At 41.7% G+C, this 25,114-nt stretch overlaps 2 protein-coding genes across 11 annotated transcripts in view; one reads left to right on the forward strand and one right to left on the reverse strand.

Moving 5' to 3' along the window:
- Positions 1-25,114, forward strand: part of LOC110969967 (NACHT, LRR and PYD domains-containing protein 12-like) — a 386,884-nt gene that overhangs the window by 183,493 nt on the left and 178,277 nt on the right. For 8 of the 10 annotated variants that reach the window (XR_007939128.1, XR_007939127.1, XR_007939129.1 and 5 more), the window contains one exon: positions 5,737-5,910. Coding sequence is in view for 7 of the 10 variants with exons in the window: in XM_051942204.1 (XP_051798164.1) it covers positions 5,737-5,910 (174 nt within the window). In the remaining 3 variants the exon portion in view is untranslated. Of the gene's footprint in view, positions 1-5,736; positions 5,911-10,100; positions 11,275-25,114 lie in introns of those variants that run through there. The other 2 variants (XM_051942206.1, XM_051942205.1) reach the window with 1 other exon arrangement.
- LOC110968364 (NACHT, LRR and PYD domains-containing protein 12-like) overlaps positions 1-25,114 on the reverse strand; it is a 290,019-nt gene that overhangs the window by 60,617 nt on the left and 204,288 nt on the right. The window lies entirely within an intron of this gene.

Here is a 25,114-nt window from a genome sequence, read left to right on the forward strand (position 1 = left end):
TGATCTCTGTCTGTCTGTCAGTGCATGTCAGTGATGTTGGGGAGAATTCAGAGAACAGAGAACCTTCCTCCTCTCAAACTCAGCCTCCTCTTCCTCAGACTGAAGGTAAAACTGATGGATTGTTTGGTCTGTAAATAAAGATGGCAGCAGTTCATCAAGCCTGAAATGGAAGCTGAGTTCAAGCAGGTTGATCTGTACAACACAGAACAATAGTTGGCTATGGAGTTGCATGAGGCAGCAGGTTATAGTGTAGCTGTAGCATAACGTTCAATTTTGTGGCTGGTGATCCTCAAATCCAATTTCTGATCTGGTCTCCATTTCAAGATAATTTCTGAGTGCTTTTGATGGTGAAGAAAACTGTACTCACTGACACCTTGACTGTCTTCAATTTCTCTGTAGGAAAGACCTACATTTTAAGTGTTATGGTGGTCTATCTCTCTTCTACTGTTAATTGCCTTTTCCTCTCCATTTTTATATCAATACTATTTCTACAGTACAGTACTGTTAAAATAATGCTCTGGAAGGTTCCACAGTGTGTTCCAACACTACTTTTATGCAGACAGAGGGGGTTAGAAGGAATTTAGAAAAGTTGGGACACCTGTAGGATTTGGTAGCACCAACTTTCAAGGCTTGATTGGACCTTGATGAAGTGATGCAGAGCATCCCTAGAAGTGAGAGAGTTGTCATTGGTGCAGACTTCAATGGACATGTTGGTGCAGGAAACAGAGATGATGAGGAGGTCATGGGCAGGTTTGGTATCCAGGAGAGGAACGCAGAAGGACAGATGGTGGTTGACTTTGCAAAAAGGATGGAAATAGCTGTAGTGAATACTTTCTTCCAGAAGAGGCAGGAACATAGGGTGACCTATAAGAGTGGAGGTAGGAGCACACAGGCAGACTACATCTTGTGTAGACGGTGTAATCGGAAGGAGATCAGTGACTGCAAAGTAGTGGTAGATGAGAGTGTAGCCAGACAGCATAGGATGGTGGTGTGTAGGATGACCCTGGTGGTGAAGAAGATGAGGAGGGCAAAGGCAGAGCAGAGGACCAAATGGTGGAAGCTGAAAAAGGAAGAGTGTTGTATGACTTTCAAGAAAGAGTTGAGACAGGCTTTGGATGGTCAGGAGGTGCTTCCAGATGACTGGAAAACTACAGCAAATGTGATCAGGGAGACAGGTCGGAGAGTACTTGGTGTGTCATCTGGAAGCAAAGGAGATAAGGAGACTTGGTGGTGGAATGAGGAGGTGCAGGAGTGGATCCAGAAAAAGAGGTTAGCTAAGAAGAAGTGGGACACTGAGAGGACTGAAGAGAGTAGACAGGAGTACAGAGAGATGCAGCGTAAGGTGAAAGTAGAGGTGGCAAAGGCCAAACAAGCAGCTTACGATGACTTGTATGCTGTTGGACAGTAAGGAGGGAGAGACTGATCTGTACAGGTTGGCAAGGCAGAGAGACAGAGTTGGGAAGGACGTGCAGCAGGTTAGGGTGATAAAGGATAAGGATGGAAGTGTGTTGACAGGTGCCAATAGTGTGATGGGAAGATGGAAAGAGTACTTTGAAAAGTTGATGAATGAGGAAAATGAGAGAGAACGAAGAGTAGAAGAGGTGACTGTTGTGGACCAGGAAGTAGCAACGATTAGTAAGAATTAAGTGAGGAGGGCATTGAAGAGGATGAAGAGTGGAAAGGCACTTGGTCCTGATGATATACCTGTGGAGGTGTGGAAGTGTCTCGGAGAGGTGGCAGTAGAGTGTCTGACTGGGCTGTTCAACAGGATCTCAGATATTGAGAAGATGCCCGAGGAATGGAGGAGAAGTGTGCTGGTGCCCATCTTTAAGAACAAGGGAGATGTGCAGAGTTGTGGCAACTACAGAGGAATAAAGCTGATGAGCCAAACGATGAAGCTATGGGAAAGAGTAGTTGAAGTTAGACTAAGGGCAGAGGTGAACATCTGTGAGCAGCAGTATGGTTTCATGCCAAGAAAGAGTACAACAGATGCAATATTTGCTTTGAGGATGTTGATAGAGAAGTACAGAGAAGGTCAGGAGGAGCTGCATTGTGTCTTTTTAGATCTGGAGAAAGCTTATGACAGAGTGCCCAGAGAGGAAATGTGGTTTTTTATGAGGAAGTCTGGAGTGGCAGAGAAGTATGTTGGAGTGGTGCAGGACATGTATGAGGACAGTAAGACAGTGGTGAGGTGTGCTGTAGGAGTGACAGAGGAGTTCAAGGTGGAGGTGGGACAACATCAGGGATCAGCTCTGAGCCCCTTCTTGTTTGCTATGGTGATGTACAGGATGACAGACGAGGTTAGACAGGAGTCTCCATGCACTATGATGTTTGCAGATGACACTGTGAACTGTAGTGAGAGCAGGGAACAGGTGGAGGAGAAGCTAGAGGTGTGGAGGTTTGCCCTGGAAAGGAGAGGAATGAAGGTTAGCCACAGCAAGATGGAGTATCTGTGAATGAATGAGAGGGACCCAAGTGGAAGAGTGAGGTTACAGGGAGAAGAGATCAAGAAGGTGGAGGATTTTAAGTATTTAGGGTCAACAGTCCAGAGCAATGGAGAATGTGGAAAAGAGGTGAAGAAGCGTGTACAGGCAGGCTGGAACGGCTGGAGAAAAGTGTCAGGTGTGATGTGTAATAGAAGAGTTTCAGCTAAAATGAAAGGAAAGGTTTACAAAACTGTGGTGAGACCAGCCATGTTGTTTGGTCTGGAGACAGTGTCCCTGAGGAAAAGACAGGCGGCAGAGCTGGAGGTAGCAGAATTAGAGATGCTGAGGTTCTCTTTGGGAGTGACCAGGATGGATAGGATCAGGAATGAGTACATCAGAGGGACAGCACATGTTAGAGGCTTTGGAGATAAAGCCAGAGAGGCCAGACTGAGATGGTTCGGACATGCCCAGAGGAGAGAGAGTGAATATATTGGTAGAAGGATGCTGAGTTTCCCACTGCCAGGAAGGAGGCTGAGAGGAAGACCAAAGAGGAGGTTTATGGATGTGGTTAAAGAGGACATGAAGGTAGTTGGTGTGAGAGAAGAGGATGCAGAAGACAGGGTTAGATGGAGGCAATTGATTCGCTGTGGCGACCCCTGAAGGGAAAAGCCGAAAGGAAAACAGAAGAACTTTCAAGGCTTGATCAACCTCCATTGCTGCAGAGCGGCTTTAAGTTGTTAAAACATATCTGTTCCCTGATAAAAGGCTTTTTGTGGAATTCTGAAATGTACGTTATTTTTCAATTTTGGGTAACCTTACCTTTTTAACCTCTGGCAGTACACCACTTACCTTTGTACCATTCCAAGCAACTCATTGGACTTGAACTTCTTGAATTTAAATTAAAAAACAGGAAAAATTGTGGCGTTCTAAAAATTTTGACGGGTAGTGTACTTTGATAAGGGCCCCGGTGAGCCCAGAACAGGGCTGCTGGTCGAGCTCTCTGCTTGTAGGTTCTTCTGTCTAAATTATCTTGCCTGAATAGGAACTCTAAGAACAATTTAAACTGTACTTGAGGTAACCCACCTACCTTCTAACTGTCTCCATAGTTAACCTTCTGGGTAGCCCTTTAGCTAATTTGCCCTTTCAGTCAGTTTTTTTCGTCACTTTCCTCCAAATGATCAGGGTAAGTTGTGCATTATGTGTAGAGTTTAGGATGAAACCCCAGGAATAAGTTTAGAAAAATGTCACTCACACAATAACCCCTTTTTATTACCTTGAGATGTTATAGGTGGCTTATGAAAAGTCCAACCTCATTTTAGTTGCTTAGTTGCTTGTGTTTTTCCAACAACAACAGAGATTTTTATAGACACACACCTGCTCACATTGTTCCCTTCATGTTTGACACAGATGAGACTGTTCCGATACCAGAACCACGTCCCATCAGATATTACCAACAGAAGCTTCAGTCAAACTTCCAGGACACATTTCTAGTTGCAACAGAGGGATGGGCACCAGACGAGCAGCGTCTGGTTGATATCTACACAGAGCTGTACTTCACAGCTGGCCGGGACGTGCACGTCAACACACAGCATGAGATCCTACAGATTGACAAGGTGAGGAAGCCATCAGACACAGAGACACAGATCCAACCCAGAGACATTTTCAAGGATCCTTCTGGAAAAGACATACCCATCAGAACAGTGCTGACCAATGGAATTGCAGGGATCGGAAAAACATTCCTCGTGCACAAGTTTGTGTTGGACTGGGCTGAAGAAAAAAACAATCAAGACGTGCATCTTATTTTCCCGTTCACTTTCCGTGTTCTGAATTCACTGCAGGGAAAAGAGTTTGGTTTAGCAGAGCTCATTCATTTCTGTATCCCAGAAACTAAAGATGTCACAGTGGAGGCTCTGAATTACATCTTTTCAGCTCTGCAGTCATCAGGAATCAGCAGCTACAGGAAGAGCAGATTCAAACTGCTCTTTGTGTTTGATGGACTGGATGAGAGTCGCCTTCATCTGGACTTTGATGTCAACAACATTCCCTCCGTGGATGTAACAAAGTCAAGTAAAGTAGAAGTCCTGCTGAGGGAACTTATCAGTGGAAAACTGTTGCGCTCAGCTCGCCTCTGGATAACCACACGGCCTGCAGCAGCCAGTCAGATCCCTCAAAACCTCATCAACGCTACAACAGAGGTCAGAGGGTTCACTGACCCACAGAAGGAGGAGTACTTCAGAAAGAGATTCAAGGAGCAGGCCAGCAGCATCATCTTCCACATGAAGAAGTCACGAAGCCTCCACATCATGTGCCACATCCCAGTGTTCTGCTGGATCACTGCTACAGTTTTGGAGGAGCTGCTGGAAACCAGAGAGGGAGGAGATCTGCCCAGAACCCTGACTGAAATGTACGCAGAGTTTCTCAGATTTCAAATTGATCGCACAAGAGAAAAGTATGCTCCAGAAAAGTGCATTCAGTACATTAAATCATTAGCTAAACTGGCTTTTGAACAGCTGCAGAAGGGCAACCTGATCTTCTATGAGAAAGATCTCAGAGAAAATGGCATCGATGTGAGTGAAGCCTCAGTGTACTCAGGAGTGTTCACAGAGATCTTCAAAACAGAGCGAAGACGGAAACAAGAAGACAAGATGTTCTGCTTTGTCCATCTGAGTGTTCAGGAGTTTCTGGCTGCTCTTCATGTCCATCAGACTTTCATCAACTCTGGAATCAGCCTGCTGAACGAAGAACAACAAACAACCTCCAACAAACCTGATTCAACAGGTTTCTACCAGAGAGCTGTGGACGAGGCCTTGCAGAGTCCAAACGGACACCTGGACTTGTTCCTGCGCTTCCTCCTGGGTCTGTCACTGCCGACCAATCACAATCTCCTACCAGGCCTGCTGACACAGAGAGGAAGTAGCTCACAGACCAATCAGAAAACAGTGGAGTACATCAAGGAGAAGATCAGTGAGAATGTGTCTGCAGAGAGAAGCATCAATCTATTTCACTGTCTGAATGAACTGAACGATGTTTCTCTAGTGGAGGAGATCCAACAGTCACTGAGATCAGGACGTCTGTACAGACACGAACTATCTCCTGCTCAGTGGTCAGCTCTGGTTGTCATCTTACTGTCATCAGGAGAAGATCTGGACGTGTTTGACCTGAAGAAATACTCTGCTTCAGAGGAGGCTCTTCTGAGGCTGCTACCAGTGGTTAAAGCCTCCAAGAAAGTTGTGTAAGTAGTTGGAGACTGAAGATACTTTTTTCATTTTGCTGCTGTTTCATCAGTGTAATCTGCCATTTGTCTCTTCAGACTGAGTGACTGTAATCTGTCAGAGAGAAGCTGTGGAGCTCTGTCCTCAGTCCTCAGCTCCCAGTCCTCCAGTGTGACAGAGCTGGACCTGACGAACAACAACCTGCAGGATTCAGGAGTGGAGAGTCTTTCTGCTGGACTGGAGAGTCCACACTGTAAACTGGAAGCTCTCAGGTCAGGACTCATCAACCTGTTCAACTAATGACCATTTAAAATGTGTTTTTATTCATGATGAGCAGAAAAGCTGAGGTGGGAGGTTTTCTGTATTTGTATATCTCAGATTAGTTCTGTTACTGACTTCTAGGACCAGTTTCTCTTCATGAGGCCTCTTCCACGACAGGAACTGAACAACCTGGAACCTGCATCACAGAACCAGAAGCTGTAAGAACCTGTGAAGTCTTAGGTCCAGGTTCTGTTTTAGTTTTCCACTGTTTAGTTTCCACAAAATAGAATGTTTCAGATAGACGTTGATAAAAAGGAAACACCAGAACAAACATTTCATGTTCACACTTGAACTTGTTTCATGGTTCTTCTCCAGGTTGTTTTCTACAGACTAGATCCTTGCTTGTGTTGTTTCTACTCTCGGATGTTTTCGCTTTGGATAAAAGCGTCTGCTAAATGAAACTGTCGAATATTCAGTTTGTTCAATGACTGAACTCAGTTTAGTTCAGCTGGTGGACAGTTGGACTGTTGTTTCCATTCTTATTTGAGGTTCAGGTCCAATTCCTTCTCATCACTGGAGCCCAAACAGCCACTGAAGCAGTGTTGCCTTCTGTCTCCACTGAGATCAAAGGGATCCTCAGTTCAGATCCTCTTGGGTTCACCTCCTCAGATGTTGTGGACCCTGATCCCATCACTCCCAACTCTGTCTTCACTGGGCGGCAGGACACGTCCCTGTCTCAGGTAGTTTACGAGGAACTGAGATTTTGGGTTGAAGAACATGGCAACATTTTCAGATATTGGCTAAAGATTTTTGGAAAGACTTCCTGGAACAGCAGCTTCCAGGACTTCAGGTGTGTCAGAAATGATGTAGTGAAGCATCAGCCCTGCAGGTGGGGACAGTCATCATGACTGTTGATAAACAGTGTCCTCATGTCCTCTAGTCTGTGGGTAAGGTCAGTCCAGTCTTCCTCCTGCTGATGGCTGAGTCCCATCAACTGAAGTGTTGGTGAAGGATAGAACATCCATCCCACCTGTGGTGAGGTTCATGGTCTCTCTGCTCTCCCTGAAGAGGAGCAACAGCCTCATAGGGACCCTATGACCCTTTTCAGATGTGAGGCTGTTCAAAGGTTGTTGGTTCCTTTCAGACTGTAAGGACTGACAGCCAATCACTGGACAGCTGAGTGTCTCCTGAGACTGAGACAGAATGAAGAGTCCAACTCACTGACGCTATGAGGAGTCCAAACTTCATCAAGAGTGGAGATAAACAGTTTAAACCCATGAGTTTGGAGATCCTTAGCTTGGTTTCAGTGGGACTCATGTGTCAGTGAAAACCAAAGCATGAATCTCAACAGCACAAGTAGAAGTGAAGGAACCTGAAGAACAAGGACTGGAGATCAGAAGACGTTTGTTCTGTAACAACACTAGAGATGTCTGACAGTGATTTAATCGCTGCCATCAGCATCAAGTTAACGATTTTTTAGATTGTAAAGAAGGAAAAAGTCCAAACTGTGTGTATTACAGCTGTTTTTGTGTTGTTGTTTCTCCAGACCTGTAGGGGGTGCAAGTTTACACAGTACGTTATGTCAAGCTTAGTGGTAGATAGAAGAAATGTAACAGGAAGTGTTGATTTCGCACGAGGCAAGCAGGCATGTTATGTCTCTCGCGTTGCAACGTCATCTGCTCTTTTCTATCCCTTCGAGTGGAAATATGAGTAAGTTGTGTATATTTGTTAGATATTATTAATATTAGTTTGAGATGTTTTGATATGCTATGCATGTCATATAGTAAAGTCCGGTCTAATTCATGTGATGTGACTGCTAGGTTTGAGTTAACCCTTTGATGCACCTTGTGTGTGCAAGCAAATGTTTGTTTTACATGTACATACTATAATTTGTGTACTGAGCATTTTTCTATATTTTGTATCATTTCAGTTTTGCACTTGTTTGCATTAAATCCTGTCCAAATGCAACACATGCCTGTTCCTTGGAGGAAGCGATGCAAGAAAGAGCTTAGCTGGCTGTGAATCTCAATATTGGACACGGGATCACATTGGGTGCAACAGTACACTGTGACTTTTCCAAATGTGTGTCCAGATTTGAATCTAACAGACCAATTTTGAAGACAAAGACAGAGCAACACAAACCCTCCAACAAAGAGCAGATGAAGACATAGTCTCTGAAGATGGTGGAACATCTCTGCAGAAATGTGGTTTCTTCATGCTAAGGAGGATTAAATGTGTCATTAAAAATAAAGGTGGACATAGAAAGTAGTGAAAAAATCCAACATTCTAATGACAGTAATGAAAGAGGCACTGACCTTTATTGGGTTCATTTCTTGCTATTTGACCTGTGTTCTTCATTTAGGAAATCTAAACCGTCAGTTTGTTTTTTAAACAGATGAAATATTTTACTGCTCAGCTTCAAAGTAATCTGATTACTGTAATGTGTTACACTTTGGATTATTTTCACATTTATATAACATTGCAGAGGACTGTCCTCACTGCTGCTGTATTCTGGACATAGTGGGATGTATTTGTTGTTAAATTCACTGCTGTCTTCAACAGGACAAAAAATACTGTACTTAATGTTTTACTTCTTTTCTTTGTCTCTTCAGACTTAATAACTGTAATCTGTCAGAGAGAAGCTGTGGAGCTCTGTCCTCAGTCCTCAGCTCCCAGTCCTCCACTGTGACAGAGCTGGACCTGACTAACAACAACCTGCAGGATTCAGGAGTGAAGAGTCTTTCTACTGGACTGGAGAGTTCACACTGTAAACTGGAAGCTCTCAGGTCAGGACTCACACTTTGAAACTGATGTGATTTCTATCAGTAGATAAACAGCTAACCTGAGTACAATCATTTCTGCTGATAGGATTCATCAAATGAGCTTTTACTGAACTTGTGTAGGACTTTGTCAGGGTTTATTTTTGACATGATTAAATCCCACTAATCATTGTTGAGATTGTTGATTTGCTTGAGACGCATGAAATGTGCAGCAAAATGTATCTGAAAGACAAAGAAGAAAAGAAAGAGTGAGAAACATCCATCCAAGTGTTGTCCGTCAGGTTTGTGTTGTTTTGTGTGTGCAGGCTGTCAGGCTGTCTGGTCACAGAGGAAGGCTGTGCTTCTCTGGCCTCAGCTCTGAGCTTCAAGCCCTCAAATCTGAGAGAGCTGGACCTGAGCTACAACCATCCAGGAGACTCAGGAGAGAAGATGCTGAGGGATAAAGTGGAGGATCTACACTGTAGACTGGAAACTCTCAGGTACAGATAGACAGACACTCTCAGGAAACAATCATCCTCGTGTTCAGGCCAAGCCTGCCCCTTTCCATCGGTAGATTTCAGGGTGTGTGAGACGTCAGAGGAAGTGCTGCAGGGGTAGGAAGGAAGAAGAACAGTGAAGCTGAAGAAGGGTGATGTGTACGGTGCAGCTGCTTTCACAGCACATGTTCTGGTCCTATCAGAGAAGTAGATCCAAGTGTGTTCTGGAGAAGCTGAGTGTGTGTACAGTGTGCTGCAGAGCTTTAATGAAGTTCCTCGTTTTCCACCGCAGAGTTGGTCCAGACTCTGAATACCATTTGTTACCAACAGCTATGCTAAGCTAAGTGAGCTAGCGTTTACCCGAGACTGTCCAACTACGGTTGAGACACCGACAAAACTGAGTCGGTAACACTAGCTTAGCAGAAAGACTGGAAGCAGAGCAACTGTTAGCCTAGCTCCATGAAAAGAAGAACCATAAATGAGTAAAGCTAAATAATGAGTGTAAACTGAGCTGGAACATGACGAGCACAGGACAGGACTTTAGAGATGCTGCATTCAGGTGTCTGTGTCTCCATGTTGGACTGGTCCTTTATCAGTGGAACAGTGTGAGAGCCATGTAATGTCCATGTGTGCTGCTGAAAGAGTCGCTGCTGCTCTGACCGTCCTCCTCCTTTCAGGGTGACGCCTGCTGGAGTCCGATGGTTGACACCAGGTCTGAGGAAGTGTAAGTGTGTTTTAATGGATTGATGGAAACAAAGCAGCACATTCAAGCATCTTCAAAGTGTCACATCTCTGAGGTCATCATCAAAGCTTTAATACTGATCACATGATCCATCAATAACTGCAGCTGTGTTGTGTTTGTTCTCTCCATCAGATTCCTGTCAACTCACAGTCGACATAAACACAGTCCACAGAAAACTCAAACTGTCTGACAACAACAGGAAGGTGACACTTGTGGAGGAGGATCAGTGGTATCCTGATCATCCAGACAGATTTGACTTGTATCTTCAGCTGCTGTGTAGAACTGGTCTGACTGGTCGCTGTTACTGGGAGGTGGAGTGGAGAGGAGAGGTTTATATATCAGTGAGTTACAGAGAAATGAGAAGAAAAGGACTCAGCGATGACTGTGTGTTTGGACATAATGATCAGTCCTGGAGTCTGATCTGCTATGATGGTGATGATGACAGTTACTCTGTCATTCACAATGACTTTCTAACATCCATCAGGTCCTCCTCAGTCTCTCACAGAGTTTCAGTTTATGTGGACGTTCCTGCTGGAACTCTGTCCTTCTACAGAGTCTCCTCTGACTCTTTGATCCACCTCCACACCTTCAACACCACATTCACTCAACCTCTCTATCCTGGATTTGGGTTCAACTGGTTCAGTCCTGGTTCCTCAGTGTTTCTGTGCTGAGTTGAGTCTCCAGAATCTCATCCTGGTAGAGGAACAGTGTTGAACAGATAGTTGAGTCTCTCCATGACTCTGTCCCTCACAAACATGTTTTCACATTAATGGATTAAATGTGTTTCTTTGTCAAATTTCTTTTCTGTCCACAAATCTCCATAACTTTCTGATGGGGACTGTGCAGCCAGTTCATCACATCTCTATCACTCTTTCCAAAGTGTTCTGTGGTCTTCTGTGATTTGTTGCATGGTGTGTTGTCTTATTGATAGATCGATTTTTCATTTTTAGAATAAATAAGTGGTTCAGTCTTTTTTCAAAAGTTTAATATGAGATTCTGAATTTGCTGTTCATCAAGAAATTCTCAACAGATTTTATTTTTTCCATAAAAAGCTCCCATAACCCCAGCTGTCTCTGGATAAAAAATGGTTTTCAGCATCGATATGATTACAGTAGAATTTAAACCCTCGAGGACTATCCAGATTACATTTAACCCTGTAAATCAAACATTTTCCGCCTATTCAATTCTATGAATGTTCTGTTTGGCCGTTAAAGGAGGTTTTCCTCACATTTTGGTGTATTTTAACCCTTCGATGTTCTAAATTCTTTGAACAGCTCTTGTGCTGTAATCAATGTCTAACTTAGTTTTTATTTTTATTGCAGTGGTTGATTTTTCCTGAACAAGATCAATTATTTTTTTAATACGTCTTTCTCCAATTTTATTTGGTCTACCTGTGGGTTTTAAATTAGCCTCACCTGTCATCATGACAAAAAAGAAAAAAGAAAGTGTACATAAATAAATCTTAATATTTTCCACTGATCTGTTAAAAATGCATTTGCAGTATGACTACACTTTTCTGACATTTTACTGAGTAAAAATTGCCGAATTTGAGTTTTTCCGATCAAATCCAGGGCAGAAACCCCTGGTGAGGCAGGGGCGAAGTGTGCCTCACGTCTGACTGCATGATCCAATACAAACTGGGTTGCATGACGCGTGCTCGTTTCTGTTCCTCAGCATATCGCCAATATGAACTTTACAGAATTATTCGTTATACACCATGACTTTCTGCAGTCTGTGTGATGTCTTTTATGTATGTGTGAGAGAACTATTCCTGCTGATCACACAATAAAGTGCAGAGAAAAGTCAGCAGGTGAGGCACTCAGTACTCTGCCTCAACTCAAGGGGGCGTACGCAAGCTGGCAGGTGCTTTCTTGCTGCAGTGCTGGATTCAACAGAGGAAATCCAAAGTCATGTCAAGCTAAAGTCAGTAGGTCTGCACACATCTCTGTACTTTAATTTGTTTACAGTATATATGAATTGCTTAAGGGCTGCACACTGGTGTACTGGTTACCACTTTGGCCTTGCAGCAAGAAGATCCCCGGTTCAAATCCCGACCTGGGCCTGGGATCTTTCTGCATGGAGTTTGCATGTTCTCCCTGTGCATGCGTGGGTTTTCTCTGGGTACTCCGTCTTCCTCCCACAGTCCAAAAATATGCTGAGGTTAATTGATCACTCTAAATTGTCCATAGGTGTGAATGTGAATGTGATTGTTTGTCTGTATATGTAGCCCTGCGACAGACTGGTGACCTGTCCAGGGTGTCCCCTGCCTTCACCCGTTAGCTGGGATAGACTCCAGCACCCCCCGCGACCCTACTGAGGATAAAGCGGTATGTAGAGGATGGATGGATGGATGGAGGAATTGCTTAAAACACAAGATGGGTGCTCTATCAATAGCTATAAAAGAAAGTTCTTTATAGGACAAATATGTTCCTGTGTATATGTTTGTGTTGGTTTGTGAGTGTAATTGAAAGAGTAATGCTGATGGGATATGAAGGATTATCAGTAGTTGCGTGCTGTTGGATCAATAGTGAAATAAGGTGATTTTTTTCGGTTCTTACAATCGTAAATCTGACTCTTGAGGAGTCAGTGCCTCACCAGCCATGAACCTCACCGCACGTCACTGATTTGTTGATAAGTGAAATTTAATTTTCCATGTTGAATCATCACAGCTTTTTCTTCTTCGGACAACGTTGATTCTTTTCCATGGCAAAAATGAAAATAGAAAAAAATATTTTTTGTAAAGCAGTAAAAACTGAAGTTTTTCTTTTTGTTCTGATATTTTTTTTTACCATTTTAATTTTATTTCATTAAAATAAGCAATGAAAGCAAATATAAAGATCTATAAAGACTGGAACAAAAAAATACACATTTTCAATCATGAATAGATTTAGAAACAAAACTTGTAAATGAATGATAAACTATATTTTAATTTACATCTGTTCTTATTATTACAATGACCAATTCAAACATGAACAATATAAAGTTATGAACTTCAACTTTTTTCCAATTGATTTTTCTCTGAACAATAAAAAATGAACTGTGAGGTCAAAGTGTGACGGTTAGATCAACATAAAACTACTAATATCCTGTTTAACTGCTACAGAAGCATCAGAGCAGCAGATTGTAAAGTCTGGTCCAGATAAGGAGCTCTACAGTGAGGCTGACCGTCCATCATAGCTGTCTAACCTGGACCTCACATCTCTGAAACCGTTGGAGCTCATTTTTAATCAGCTTCATCTGGATAAAGTGACCACAGATTTGACATTTTTAGAACGACTTTCTCACCTGAAATAATCTGAAAACTACATTTTGTGTCACAATAACAGCAGTATTCCCAAAATACTTGTGTTTCCTCTGAAAGTTTTCTTCTCGGTCTTTGCTGCTAGCCTAAATGCATTCTGGGATATTTGGCTCCAAGTCCACACTCGTCTGGTCTGATGATCCTCCATAATGTGGGCGGAGCCAGAACACATGCAGGTATTTCATTGGTTCTTGATCAGAGGCTACTTAGAACTGGATCAGTACTTGGTCTTTGACTGATGACGGTTTATAAGAACACCAGAACTCAAGTACAGATAAGTACAGTGAAACACAAAATGAAGAAGATGAAGAAAAAATAACCTTAAACTGATGCAAAATTATTAAACTGAGAGACAAAATAGAGAAAACAGTCCAAAGAAAGATATGAGAAATGAAACACAAATGGCCAATATGAGTCCCAGAATGGACAAATGATCACATGAAATTACCAAAATGAGCAACAACATTTTAAAACAATTTTAAACAAAAATAAACTTAAAGATCACACAAAGTGAACAAAATGAACCACAAAAAGGTCAAAATTAAGGCACAAAATGATCAAAAAGGAACAAAAAAATAACATGAAAAGATGCAAAATGTTTAAAAACAAACAGAAACGCATAAACTGCTCAAAATAAAACACATAATGACACAAAAGAGGCACAAAATGATCCAGTAATCTTCTCTTACAGTCATGAAACTGTCCACATTTATTCTATTCAACATTCTGAGGGTTTTTTTACAATGAGGTTTGTTCATCGATCATTTACAGTCTGATTTATACAACTTTTCCTCCCTAAAAACACACAGAAATGCACAAAATGAGACACAAAATGAAACAGAAAAACCTTAAATAGATCCAAAATGTCCAAAACGATAGAAAAAATAATCTAAATGAGACACAAAATAGAACAAAAAAACTTTAAAGGCACAAAAAATGACAAGTAAAAAAAAAAAATCAAAAAGACAACAACTGACCAAGGTTAGAGACAAAATGATGAAAATGATCCTCAATGAGACACACAATGAGCAAATTCAACAAAAACAGCCTTTAAGTCACCAAAATGGAACAAAAACAGCAGGAAGAGATGAAAAATGACAACATTTAATACACGAACAACCCCAAGGATGCAAACTGATCAAAATAAGCCACAAAATGAGCAAATGTTAGCTTGTCAGTGTTGTGAAAACTTCAGTCTAACATGTCAGTGTGTAGTTTGATATCTGGAGCTGAGTTGCAGCTCGTTGTCTGGACTTCTGTCTTACCTGAATGTTTCCTATCTGGCTGAGGAGGCTTCATTTTTCTCACAGTCTTTGCTCAGAATGTCTTCACAAGTTTCACACTTGAAATCTTCACCACAACTCTCCAATATCTCCAAGCTTTGTGTGTTAAACTGACTTTCTCAAGTGCTTCAATGTTTTTCTTCAGAATATGGAATGTGGTAACAGTTGTTAGTTCTTCTCTCTGACATCACAATGGACTTTTAAAAAATGCATTTACTGTCTTAGTACTTGTTCTCTGTGCAATGACAGTAAAGTTCAATCTAATCTGATCTATAAAATGACCAAAATGAGACACAAATGGATTTTCAGTGGTAAGAAAAAGACCCAAACAGAGTCTACTGAATGGTCCAACAATGTTATGGGACAGTTCAAAAGGGACACAAAATGACCAAAATGGAACATAAAACATCCGGCCAAGATAGAAAAATACGATAAAATTCCAAAATGGTCAAAAAAAAAGACCATAAGTGGCCAAAATGGGACTAAAATTAAGCAAAAATGACAAAATGAAAGACAAAAATGACCAAAACCAGGCACAAAAATTAGCAACAAAATGACAAAAATGACACACAAAATGTTCAAAATGAAAAAAGCAATCTTAAACTGGTGCAAAATGACTAAAATGAGAGATAAAATGAGCAAAACAGAGCAAAAAAGATGAAAAATGAAACAGAAATGTCCAGTGAGTCACAAAATGGACAAACTGACACATGAAATGACTAATATGAGCAACATGAACAATTTTAAACAAAAACAACTTACAGACACATGAAATGAATCATAAAATAACCAAAATGGTACAAAAAAAAACAACATAAAGAGATGTAACATTACCTCAATTAGACACATAAATGACCAAAACTTGGTGCAAAATAACCAAAATTACGACAAAAAAAAATGACCAAAATAGTCCAAAAAAAAAAAACACGAAAAGATGCAACGTTTAAAAACAGACCAAAAGATGTAAACTGATCACAATTAAACACATTCTGACACAAAATGACCAAAATTAGTCCCAAAATGACCAAACTGATCCAGAAATCTTCACTTACATTCACCAAATTTATTCTGTTCAAATTACTCAGGCTTCTACACAGAGGTTTGTTCATATACAGTCTGATTTATACAACATTTTTTCCTCAAAACATGGAAAATGTTCAAAATTGAACAAAAACAACCTGAAAGTGATGCAAAATTACAAAAATGGGAGATAAATGGCCAATGAGTCACAGAAAGGACAAACAGACATGTGAAATGGCCAAAAGAACTAAGAAGATGAACAATTCTGAACAAAAATAAACTTAAAAACACAGAAAATGATCAAAATGGAACACATGAAAAGATGCAAAATGTTTAGAAACAGACAGAAAGATGTAAACTGACCAAAATTAAACACATAATGACACAAATGAGACACAAAATAATCAGAACTCTTCAGTCACAGAACTATCCTGACTTACTGTATTCACATATACAGGAGGCCTTAATGATCCAAAGTTATTAAAATCTTTTTCCAAAGTCAAAGGGCGTGTCCGTGGCGGCCTCTGGAATTTTGATCCTTCGCCATGAAATTTCAAATGCTGTGTAAATGCCCTGAACATGCTCCAATCTGCCTGAAACTTTACATGTATGATCAGAGTCCTGCCCTGATCACATCCATATGATGAAATACACCCCCTGTCAAAAGTTTTAGGACCGGTTCTACTTTATTTGAATGAGACAGTGGTGCATATCTGAATTTAATTAGTACAGCTGTGAACTATTTCCACAACAGTCAGCTGCATTTTCTATGACTATGAATTCTTGTTAAGATAAAACACCAGATGATGGATCAGATCGTTCCAACATTAGAGTCAACATCAATTTAATCAGTATTTTAGAGCCCATTTTATTTACTTAACTTGTCTGTATTTAAAATGACACATATTAAGAAAGAATTTCAGCTCTGAGATAAGAAAACACAAAATCTATGAGGGAAGTGATGGTATTTGTCGATATAAAGAAACCTAAGAACTGTGTGTCGGATAATTAATCTTTGTTTACATTTTGATAAAGTAAGATATTTATCGTCAGTTTGGACAAGAGAGACAAATATGAACATTTAACAGGTAAAAGGGAACTGAACAAGTGAAGGAGTGGTTTGAGATTTTCAGTGAACCAAACAAATACAACACAGTTTAATTTTAGACGAAATAAAATGAAGATTTCGAGCAAACACTTCAATTTTTGGAAGCTTCCTGATAGAAACATGTTCAGGTCGTTAAAGGAAAATGTAAGAAGCTGTTGAATGTGATGAGTTTGGACAGAAGTGAAAATTTGTATTAGATCATTAGTATTTGATGCAGCACAGACATGTTCCAACAAGAGAGGTTCAGTCTCAGACTGGTTTTGGCAGAAGTGATCTATTGATTATTGATTCACTCCATATGAACGTCAGAAGTGTTCTTCAACTGGTGTTTCTTAGAGTGCCTATATAATGAGAGTGGCGACATGACGGGTCCAAAAAATTTTGGTCACGTGATCTATAGGAGCCATTTTGTTTCCTATTCATGAACGCCGGTTATGCCTGTTAACGTTGTTTACAACGCAGGGAGTAATTCTAGGACTTTTTTGGCTTCATAAATACCTGAAAAATGACGGGCTGTTGTGCCTTTGGGTGCACAAATCGATCAGAGAAGAGATTCCACATGTTTAGATTTCCCAGGAGTAATGAAAGAATGAAACTGGGAAAATAAAGTCCGGAGAGTGGGATGGAAACCGACTTCATCATGGTTTTTGTGCCAGGTTAGTCCCATGTATGTACTTTCATGTTATGATGTATGGGTGAATGACAGATAGAAAAGTTTGATGTGATTTTAGGCAGTTGTGGTTATTTTGACTTTGACCATTTTCATGCATGGAGATGCATGAAATACTGAGCTTCGACAACAGCCTCCCTGTTCATTCACATGATTTCCAATTCAACAAACAGCTGACACTTTTCTGTTTCCTATTTTCTGTTTTCCGTCCAACCTGCAGTCACTTATCAGCCTCATATGACCCGAACAGGCTCCGTGTTGTTCACCTGTTTCTGGGCTGTTAGCCGCCGTTAGCATGAGGATGCTGTTCGCCATATGCTTACAGCTGCAGCATCGTACAGGCGGACGGGAAAACGTATTTTACTAAACTGACCGAAGCTGCAAGCTCGATGATAGAAACATTATACACCCATGGAAAGCTTAGATTCTCATGAATCCGCCGGTATAAACCACTATCAGATGTGATTACCACAGCGGGTAATATAAACACATTTGTCCGACAAACGGCAAATAACGTAAACAGCACAACTCAACTCAAAACTAGTCACAGATGAAAATATTCCAAAAAAACGGTCATAATCCAACCTTGGACATCCAGACAAAACAAGCCAGTAAATTATTTTGTCCAAAACATGTCTTGAAATCAGTAAACAATCCATAGTTTTCGTGAATGTGCACCTCGCGCTGTGCGTCCCATATTGAGTGAATGGAAACAAAATGGCTTCAAATCCCCAGTTGTCGCCACTCTCATTATATAGGCACTCTAGTGTTTCTGGACCAACGGTGCCATCTGGTGGACATTACAGGATCCTACAAGCATTCAGAGACACGCAGGAAAGTGAAACTCACAGAGCAGAAAACAGTTTTCGCCGCGTGGAAAGACACACTGACAAAGCGCAGTCTGTCTGTGGGAGAAAAGCACTGAAGAACCTCTGTGACATCTGGAGGCAGTGAACGCAGCGACACGCAGGTAAGATCCAAAAGAACAGCTGAAAACTTTCTGAAAGGTAGAATATGTTGACTTGTTTAATTTTCTCGAGCTGAGGAAGAAACCACACCCGTTAGTTTCCTCATAGAGAAGTGAAGTCTGGAGTTTTAAGCAGAAAAACAGTTGAGGAATCATTTCTAAATCGGCCTGTAGTTCACAAATAAGCATCAGTTTAATCAGTGCTGACGTTCTGATGGAGTTCGGTAAAGTTGGAAAGGCATTCACAGATTTGGACTTCTGGTGATCCGATCAACTGGTGATAGCAGGGTTTCTGAGACAGATGTTTCGTAGGCGTGGCTTTCAGGACCCGTTACCAACTGACCAGGAAATAAACAATGGGACAACTTCGTCTATAAAATGAGATTTCTGCTCTTCTATACATTTCGGTCTTGACAAAATAACTGAAAATAAGAGGCGTTCTCATTTTAAAAGTCATGCGCTGTCAGGCTACATGAAAGAAAAACTACGTAAACGCGGTTGGGACGAGTGGAACTGCGATCACTGTTTACTGCAGTTTACGGTTTACTCCTGTCAAAGCAGCAGACAGGAGACCAGGGGGGTATTCCACGAAGCTGGCTAAAACAGGCTGGGCTTACGCCGGTAAGCGTGGCTTGAATAAACGGCAACTTTAATCTCAGCTGCAAATAGTTCCACAAACGAGGCTCAGCTGTTTTTCAAAGACGCTTATTCAAGCCAGGCTGATCCAAGCTGCGGCTGAGCGCGCGTCTGGGGGAGATAAAAAGCCCAGACGTGTCGATCGTCGAAATGATGATATTATGTCTAAAAACAGAGCGGAGAATTTCTCTTCGGCGGAGCTGAAACTTCTCACGGAGTTGTACGAGGACTACAGGGAGATTATCACAAGAAAAGGCAACACGGTTGCGATAAATAAAGCTCGAGACGCTGCCTGGCAAAGCATTGCCGACCGTTTAAATGCGTAAGTGTTTATTTTCTTTTCAATGAAGCACTTAGTCTGAGCGTACACACGCACACATGTCTGAAAATTTAATTTTCAGAGGGCAAGTTTTTGACACTGATTAGGGATAACCCACAACTGCAGTGGTTGATGACTTTTTTTTTCCTCACCCTGAAGTTTGTCACACTACTGTGGCCCGGAGGAGATCAATCTTGATGAAATAAGGCTTTTCAAAACCCATTGAAGACATTTTTTATGTGTGTATAAACATATATATATGTATATGTGTGTATATGAGAGAAAGAGGCTACAACATAGCCTGGTTTTGTGTAATGTGATGGTGGTTTTCACTTTTTACTCTGGTAGGCCTAATTCATGTTCTTGATTTGACAAATATATATCCACCATAGATGAATAAAGCAGCAGGTAACACCTAAAACCAAAGTAGGAATACTTTGGAAAAAAAGGGGCAACTTCATGTGGAGATGTTTCATCAAACACTCAAACTTTGAATGAAAAAGCAGAAAAAAACATGTAGGCCTACAGAGGAGATGTCATTTTTATTAGAGATGATATTGCTACTGTGCCCTACATTTAAATAAGGGAGAAGACACAAATAAGCTTGTACACAAAATAGTTATCTCATCATTTGGCATCACCTTTGGATCACCATCATGATCAGATTGGACCGCTGGTAAAAGGAAGGTATTCTTTATGGAAAACTGTGGCTGTTGTGTCCTGCTTATTTTAAGACAATCTGTGCCTATTCCGGTTTCGTGTTGACTGCACTTTGAGGGTGAAAGAAGAAAGAAAATCAGATATTTCCAAGTATTTACCGCTGGTGGATTCGAACCCACAGCGCAATGAAAAGTAAAACCACATTTAATCTACTTAACTATGCTCTAACCACTGATCCACAGTTGCACACTGTGACAAAATGTGTAGTGTAACATAATATCGTTTGATTCACGGTTATTCCGGCGTTATTTAAAAAAGGTCTCAATGTATGTCACCGAACAAGAACATCATTGATTACAGATCAAGATGAATTTAATGTGTAACATGCGGTTCACAGGCGTCTTTCTGAAGCTCGTCAGAACCTTCTCTGACATGGAGCTAAAGTAAGCTTGACTGTTAGCCTGCCCCGGACCAGGCTTGACGCTCTGGCTGAGTTACCATGGTTACCAAGCCAGGCTAGCCCCAAGCCTTGTTGGTGGAACAAAACTCTCACTAAAGTTAGCGAAGCTGACCGAAATAAGCCAGGCTTAGGCCTAAGCCAGCTTCGTGGAATACCCCCCAGCACACGATGTACACGTCATTTAACAAGAAGTTCACCAAGCTGCGTGATAACAGAATGCCGAAGTGTTGCTGTATAACATTAATATATTGATAAGTATTGGCAGGTTTAGATCACATTGCAGCCACACTGCCTTATTTAAATAACACAAACGTCAAAATTTTACCAAAACAGCCCAGCAGTATTTAACGTATTGGATTTGAAATGCAGCAATTTAGCAAAATTCACAGGACATTCATGTTCAAACCAGCAGCAGAACTTTGTTGTGTCATACTACTCTAAACTGACATGTCATTGAGAAAAGACACGGATTCCTTTCAGTAAATCACATATACTGGGGCATTAGCTCAGGTAATTAAACAGGAGATTTATAAACCTGACGCAGCGGCCTGGGTTCAACTCCAGCTCATGGCTTTTTGCTGTAGGTTTTCTCCCTACTTTTCCGTCTGTCTCTTTACTTACCTGTCAAATGAAGCTAATAAAAAGGAAAGAAAACATTTATTCGCAGATATTGGTAGTCATAAGTATATACAAGTGTAAAGGTGTTCAGTGAAGAGGCAGTTTTTAGTCTGAGAGGGAATCTGCAGATGGAACTTGTGGAACAATTCAGGAAGATGATCTTATTTGGTCTGTTTTTATTAATTCTTATTTTATTGTTTCACATCTTGAGTTGTGAGATCTTGTTTGAAACAGCAGCTAGCTATATAGTTCAAGGGTGGGCTCGTTAAGGTTTTGTAGAATAAATATCCTCGTCTCTATTATTGTTCTGCGTCTTTAGAAATTAAAAAAAAATTTAATTTTGTGTTCTGTAAAGTCAGTGCATTTAATTTACAATGCATTGATTGTATAGAATACAATGTTGATTAACTTGCAATGCCCCAGTAAAATAAATAAATCCTGAATAACGGGGGGAAAATTAGATGAAGCATATCGACGTTCTGAAGGCTGGAATGTGAAACCTCTGGTTAGAATGTGGTTATATGATGTCATTGTTTTACTTAAAATCTGTTTAAAAGTAGAACAACTTAGGTCCAACTGGTTTATCGCAGTAAGCTTTGTAAACAGTATTAGAACTTCTCTTGCTGTTTTTGTCGGACTGAGGACACGGACTGTCACCAGTTAATCTGATGGAGATCGTCACACTCTGCCGCAGTGAAGCAATATTTCCACTCCGTTAGGTGGAAGTCCTCATTAAACCGAGTATTTTATTGGTAGACTGAACAGCCGTGAGTCCAAACAGAGCAATAACGACAATGTTAAAGCTGACAACAAGAGCATTTCGGAACGGTTTACTAACATCTGTGTGTTTTGAACAGGGATCGATACAGTCACCTATGCTGCGTGTTGCCGTTGTAACAGTTGCCTCGCTCACTGAATATCACCAGTTGATCGGAACACCAGTTAGTCTTGAACACCGGCATCAATAACTAATGAGATACACGTTGTGAAAACATAAACGATGCCTCTTTCAAATCGTTGTAAGCTAGACATTGTGCTACAAGGCCAGTTTGATCAAAAGTCGCTGTCTTTCAAGCTGTATAAATAACATTGGTGTCTATGAGCTGCCGGTGTTGTAGAATTTTCACACTCCCCGGAAAAATCCGACTCCCCCTTTGCGTGAACGCGCGCGACTTACGTTTCATTCTGTGTCGTGTTGTTAGGCATAGGTAACCAAGCGACACATTTGTAGAGCTTCAGAACACTTTTTATATGCGTCTGGTTCACAGCCATTCACATTACAACAACCGCTCCGGCACATAACCTCCGGCACTTTCTGCTGAGCCTTTCACAATAAAACAGCTAACACCACATCCCCCCTTTCTTGGAAACAATGCAGACTAAAAATAAACATTTTACTGCATATTTGAAAAACATCTTTTTTTTTTCTCTCTATCTCCAAGCTTTTCCCTTTTCCGTTAACCTTTCTTTTGTTACAAGTCCAGTCTTTGAGGTTTCACAACAACTCGGCCAAACCTCGTTTTGACAGCACCTGGGGTTGCTGTCTTTGGGGTCTGAGCTGTAGTCTCAGAACTTTTGGGTGTGGGTAGGACGTCTTCTGGTGGTCTTACAGGTGTACTTGGCATTTGAATTTCTGATGTGCTTTCAGGCAATGGTTGGAGGTGATGCCTGATTCTCCTGATGGCTCCTGAAGGGCTCTCCACTACATATGAACGTGGTGTGGAGTGAGATGAGACAGTAACTTCACACTTTATATCCGTGATCCACACTGGTTGTCCTGGTGAAAGTTGAGGAAGGTCTCTCACGCGATGTCTCCTGTTGAATGCTGTACTGTCCTTCATCCTCCTCTGTCTCTCTCTTGTCTCCACTGAAGCCTTGTTTGGCAGGCTAGGCTCGAGCAATGAAGGAAGCTGCGGTATTGGAGTGCGAATTCTCCGTCCCATTAGTAACTGGGCTGGGCTATAGCCATTAGCCAATGGGGTCGCTCTGTACGCTAAAAGTGCGAGATATGGGTCTTTTGCTTTCTTCAAAAGTCTTTTTATAGTTTGGACATGACGCTCAGCCTCACCATTGCTCTGTGCAAACCTTGGACTGCTGGTTATGTGTGTGAATCCGTAGGTTGCGGCAAAATCTTTAAACTGTTGGCTTGAGAACTGAGGTCCATTGTCGCTGTAGAAAATCTCAGGAATGCCGTGTCTGGAAAAGATTGACTTTAGGTGTACTATAACATCCTCTGATCTTGTGGGAGTCAGTTTTGCTATCACCACGAATCTTGAGTAGTAGTCCACGAGAAGAACATAGTTGCTGTTGTTCAGTGGAAAAAGATCTGCTCCAACTTTTTGCCATGGCCTCTCTGGAAACTCACTGGGCATTAACGGCTCCACTGGGTTAGAACGTTCTTTAATGCATATAGTGCAGTTCTTCACAAGTTCATTGATTTGTCCACTCAGACCAGGCCACCACACTGTCTCCCTAGCTCTCTCTCTGCATCAGGACATTCCCTGGTGTCCCTCATGCAATGCTACAAGGACAGAGTCGCGCATAATGGCAGGGATAACTAGTCTGGTGTCTTTCAGTAGCAGTCCATTGTCTCTGTATGGCCAAAATACTTTGATAGGGCCTGTGAGTCGGCTGTAATCTGGCCAGCCTCTTTAACAAAAACAAATGACTTCTGAACATATGCTATCTGTTTTTAGCTGCTCTTTCAGTTGTGTGATGTACATCGAGCTTGCTGGCAGACTTTTGATTATTTCATCCACATAAATTTTTGTGTCGGCCAGTAATTCTGCTGTAGCCTGGGAATCTGACTCTTGACTGATTGGTGCGTGTGACAGTGTGTCCGCTGTGAAGAGTGCTTTGCCTGGAATGTGTGAGCTTGAGTAACTGTACCTCATGAGCCTGAGTCTGAACCGCTGGATCCTGGGTGGAAGCTCAGTCAGGCCTTGTTGTCCTAGCAGGCTGACAAGTGGCTTGTGGTCAGTCTCTAATGAGAAGTGTCTCCCGATGAGAAAGTCTTGGAATCTTTCACATCCCCACATTAGTCCAAGTGCCTCTTTCTCCACCTGTGCATACCTCTGCTCTGTCTCTGTCAAAGAGCGTGAAGCGTATGCTACAGGTCTCCACTGCTCATCCTCTTTTTGAAAAAGGACTGCTCCAAGTCCAAAGGATGAGGCATCTGCTGACAGTTTCAGTTCTTTGTTTGGGTCATAGAGTGTGAGGACAGGTGTTGAAGTCAGCTCACTTTTCAGCTGATCAAATGCTTTTTGTTGCGCACAACTCCAAACCCACTGATTCTTCTTCGACAGCAAGTCTCTTAGGGGCTTGTCTTTTTCAGCCATTCTCGGAATGAATTTACCTAACTGGTTGACCATCCCTAAAAAGCTGCGTACTTCACTGACATTTGATGGCTCTTTCATTTCTTTGACCGCTCTGATTTTGTCTGGGTCAGGTTGGACTCCCTCCGCAGACAAAATGTGTCAGAGGAACTTCACCTCTTGCTTGCTCAGTTCACATTTTTCCATGTTTAATGTGACACCGGCCTCTTGTAGTTTAGCACAGTGTGAAGTCTCGTGTTATGCTCTTGCTGGTCCTGTCCCCAAATGAGGATGTCATCCATATGACAAACCACGCCTGGCAGCCTGTTTAGAATCACTGACATTTTCCGCTGAAAATGCTCTGGGGCTGAGGCTATTCCAAAAGGAAGTCTATTGAAGTGGTAGCATCCGAAAAGGGTAATGAACGTTGTGTAGTGTGCTGACTCTGGTGACAATGGAACCTGCCAAAAGCCTCTGTTTGCATCCAACTTACTGAAGACTTTTGCACCGACCAGGGATCCAAGTGTCTGTTCAACTGAGGGCAGGATGTACTTTTCTCTGCACACTGCTTCGTTGAGGTGAGTTAGGTCAACACAAATATGCACAGAGTCATTTTTGGTTGGCACTGGAACCATACCTGAGCACCATTCAGTTGGCACTTCAACTCTGCTGATTACTCCCATGGATTCCATTCTTTCCAGTTCCTTTTTCACTTTTCCTAGTAAAGGAATGGGGACCCGCCTTGGAGTGGCCAGGGAAAAAGGCACAGCATTAGGCTTCAACTTAATAGTGTAAGGCTGTTGCATTAAACCCAATCCCTGACACAACTTGGGGTAGCTCTCACTTATCATTTTCATGTCT

This window comes from Acanthochromis polyacanthus, chromosome 22 (genome assembly GCF_021347895.1).
Source record: "Acanthochromis polyacanthus isolate Apoly-LR-REF ecotype Palm Island chromosome 22, KAUST_Apoly_ChrSc, whole genome shotgun sequence".
Taxonomy (NCBI): domain Eukaryota; kingdom Metazoa; phylum Chordata; class Actinopteri; family Pomacentridae; genus Acanthochromis; species Acanthochromis polyacanthus.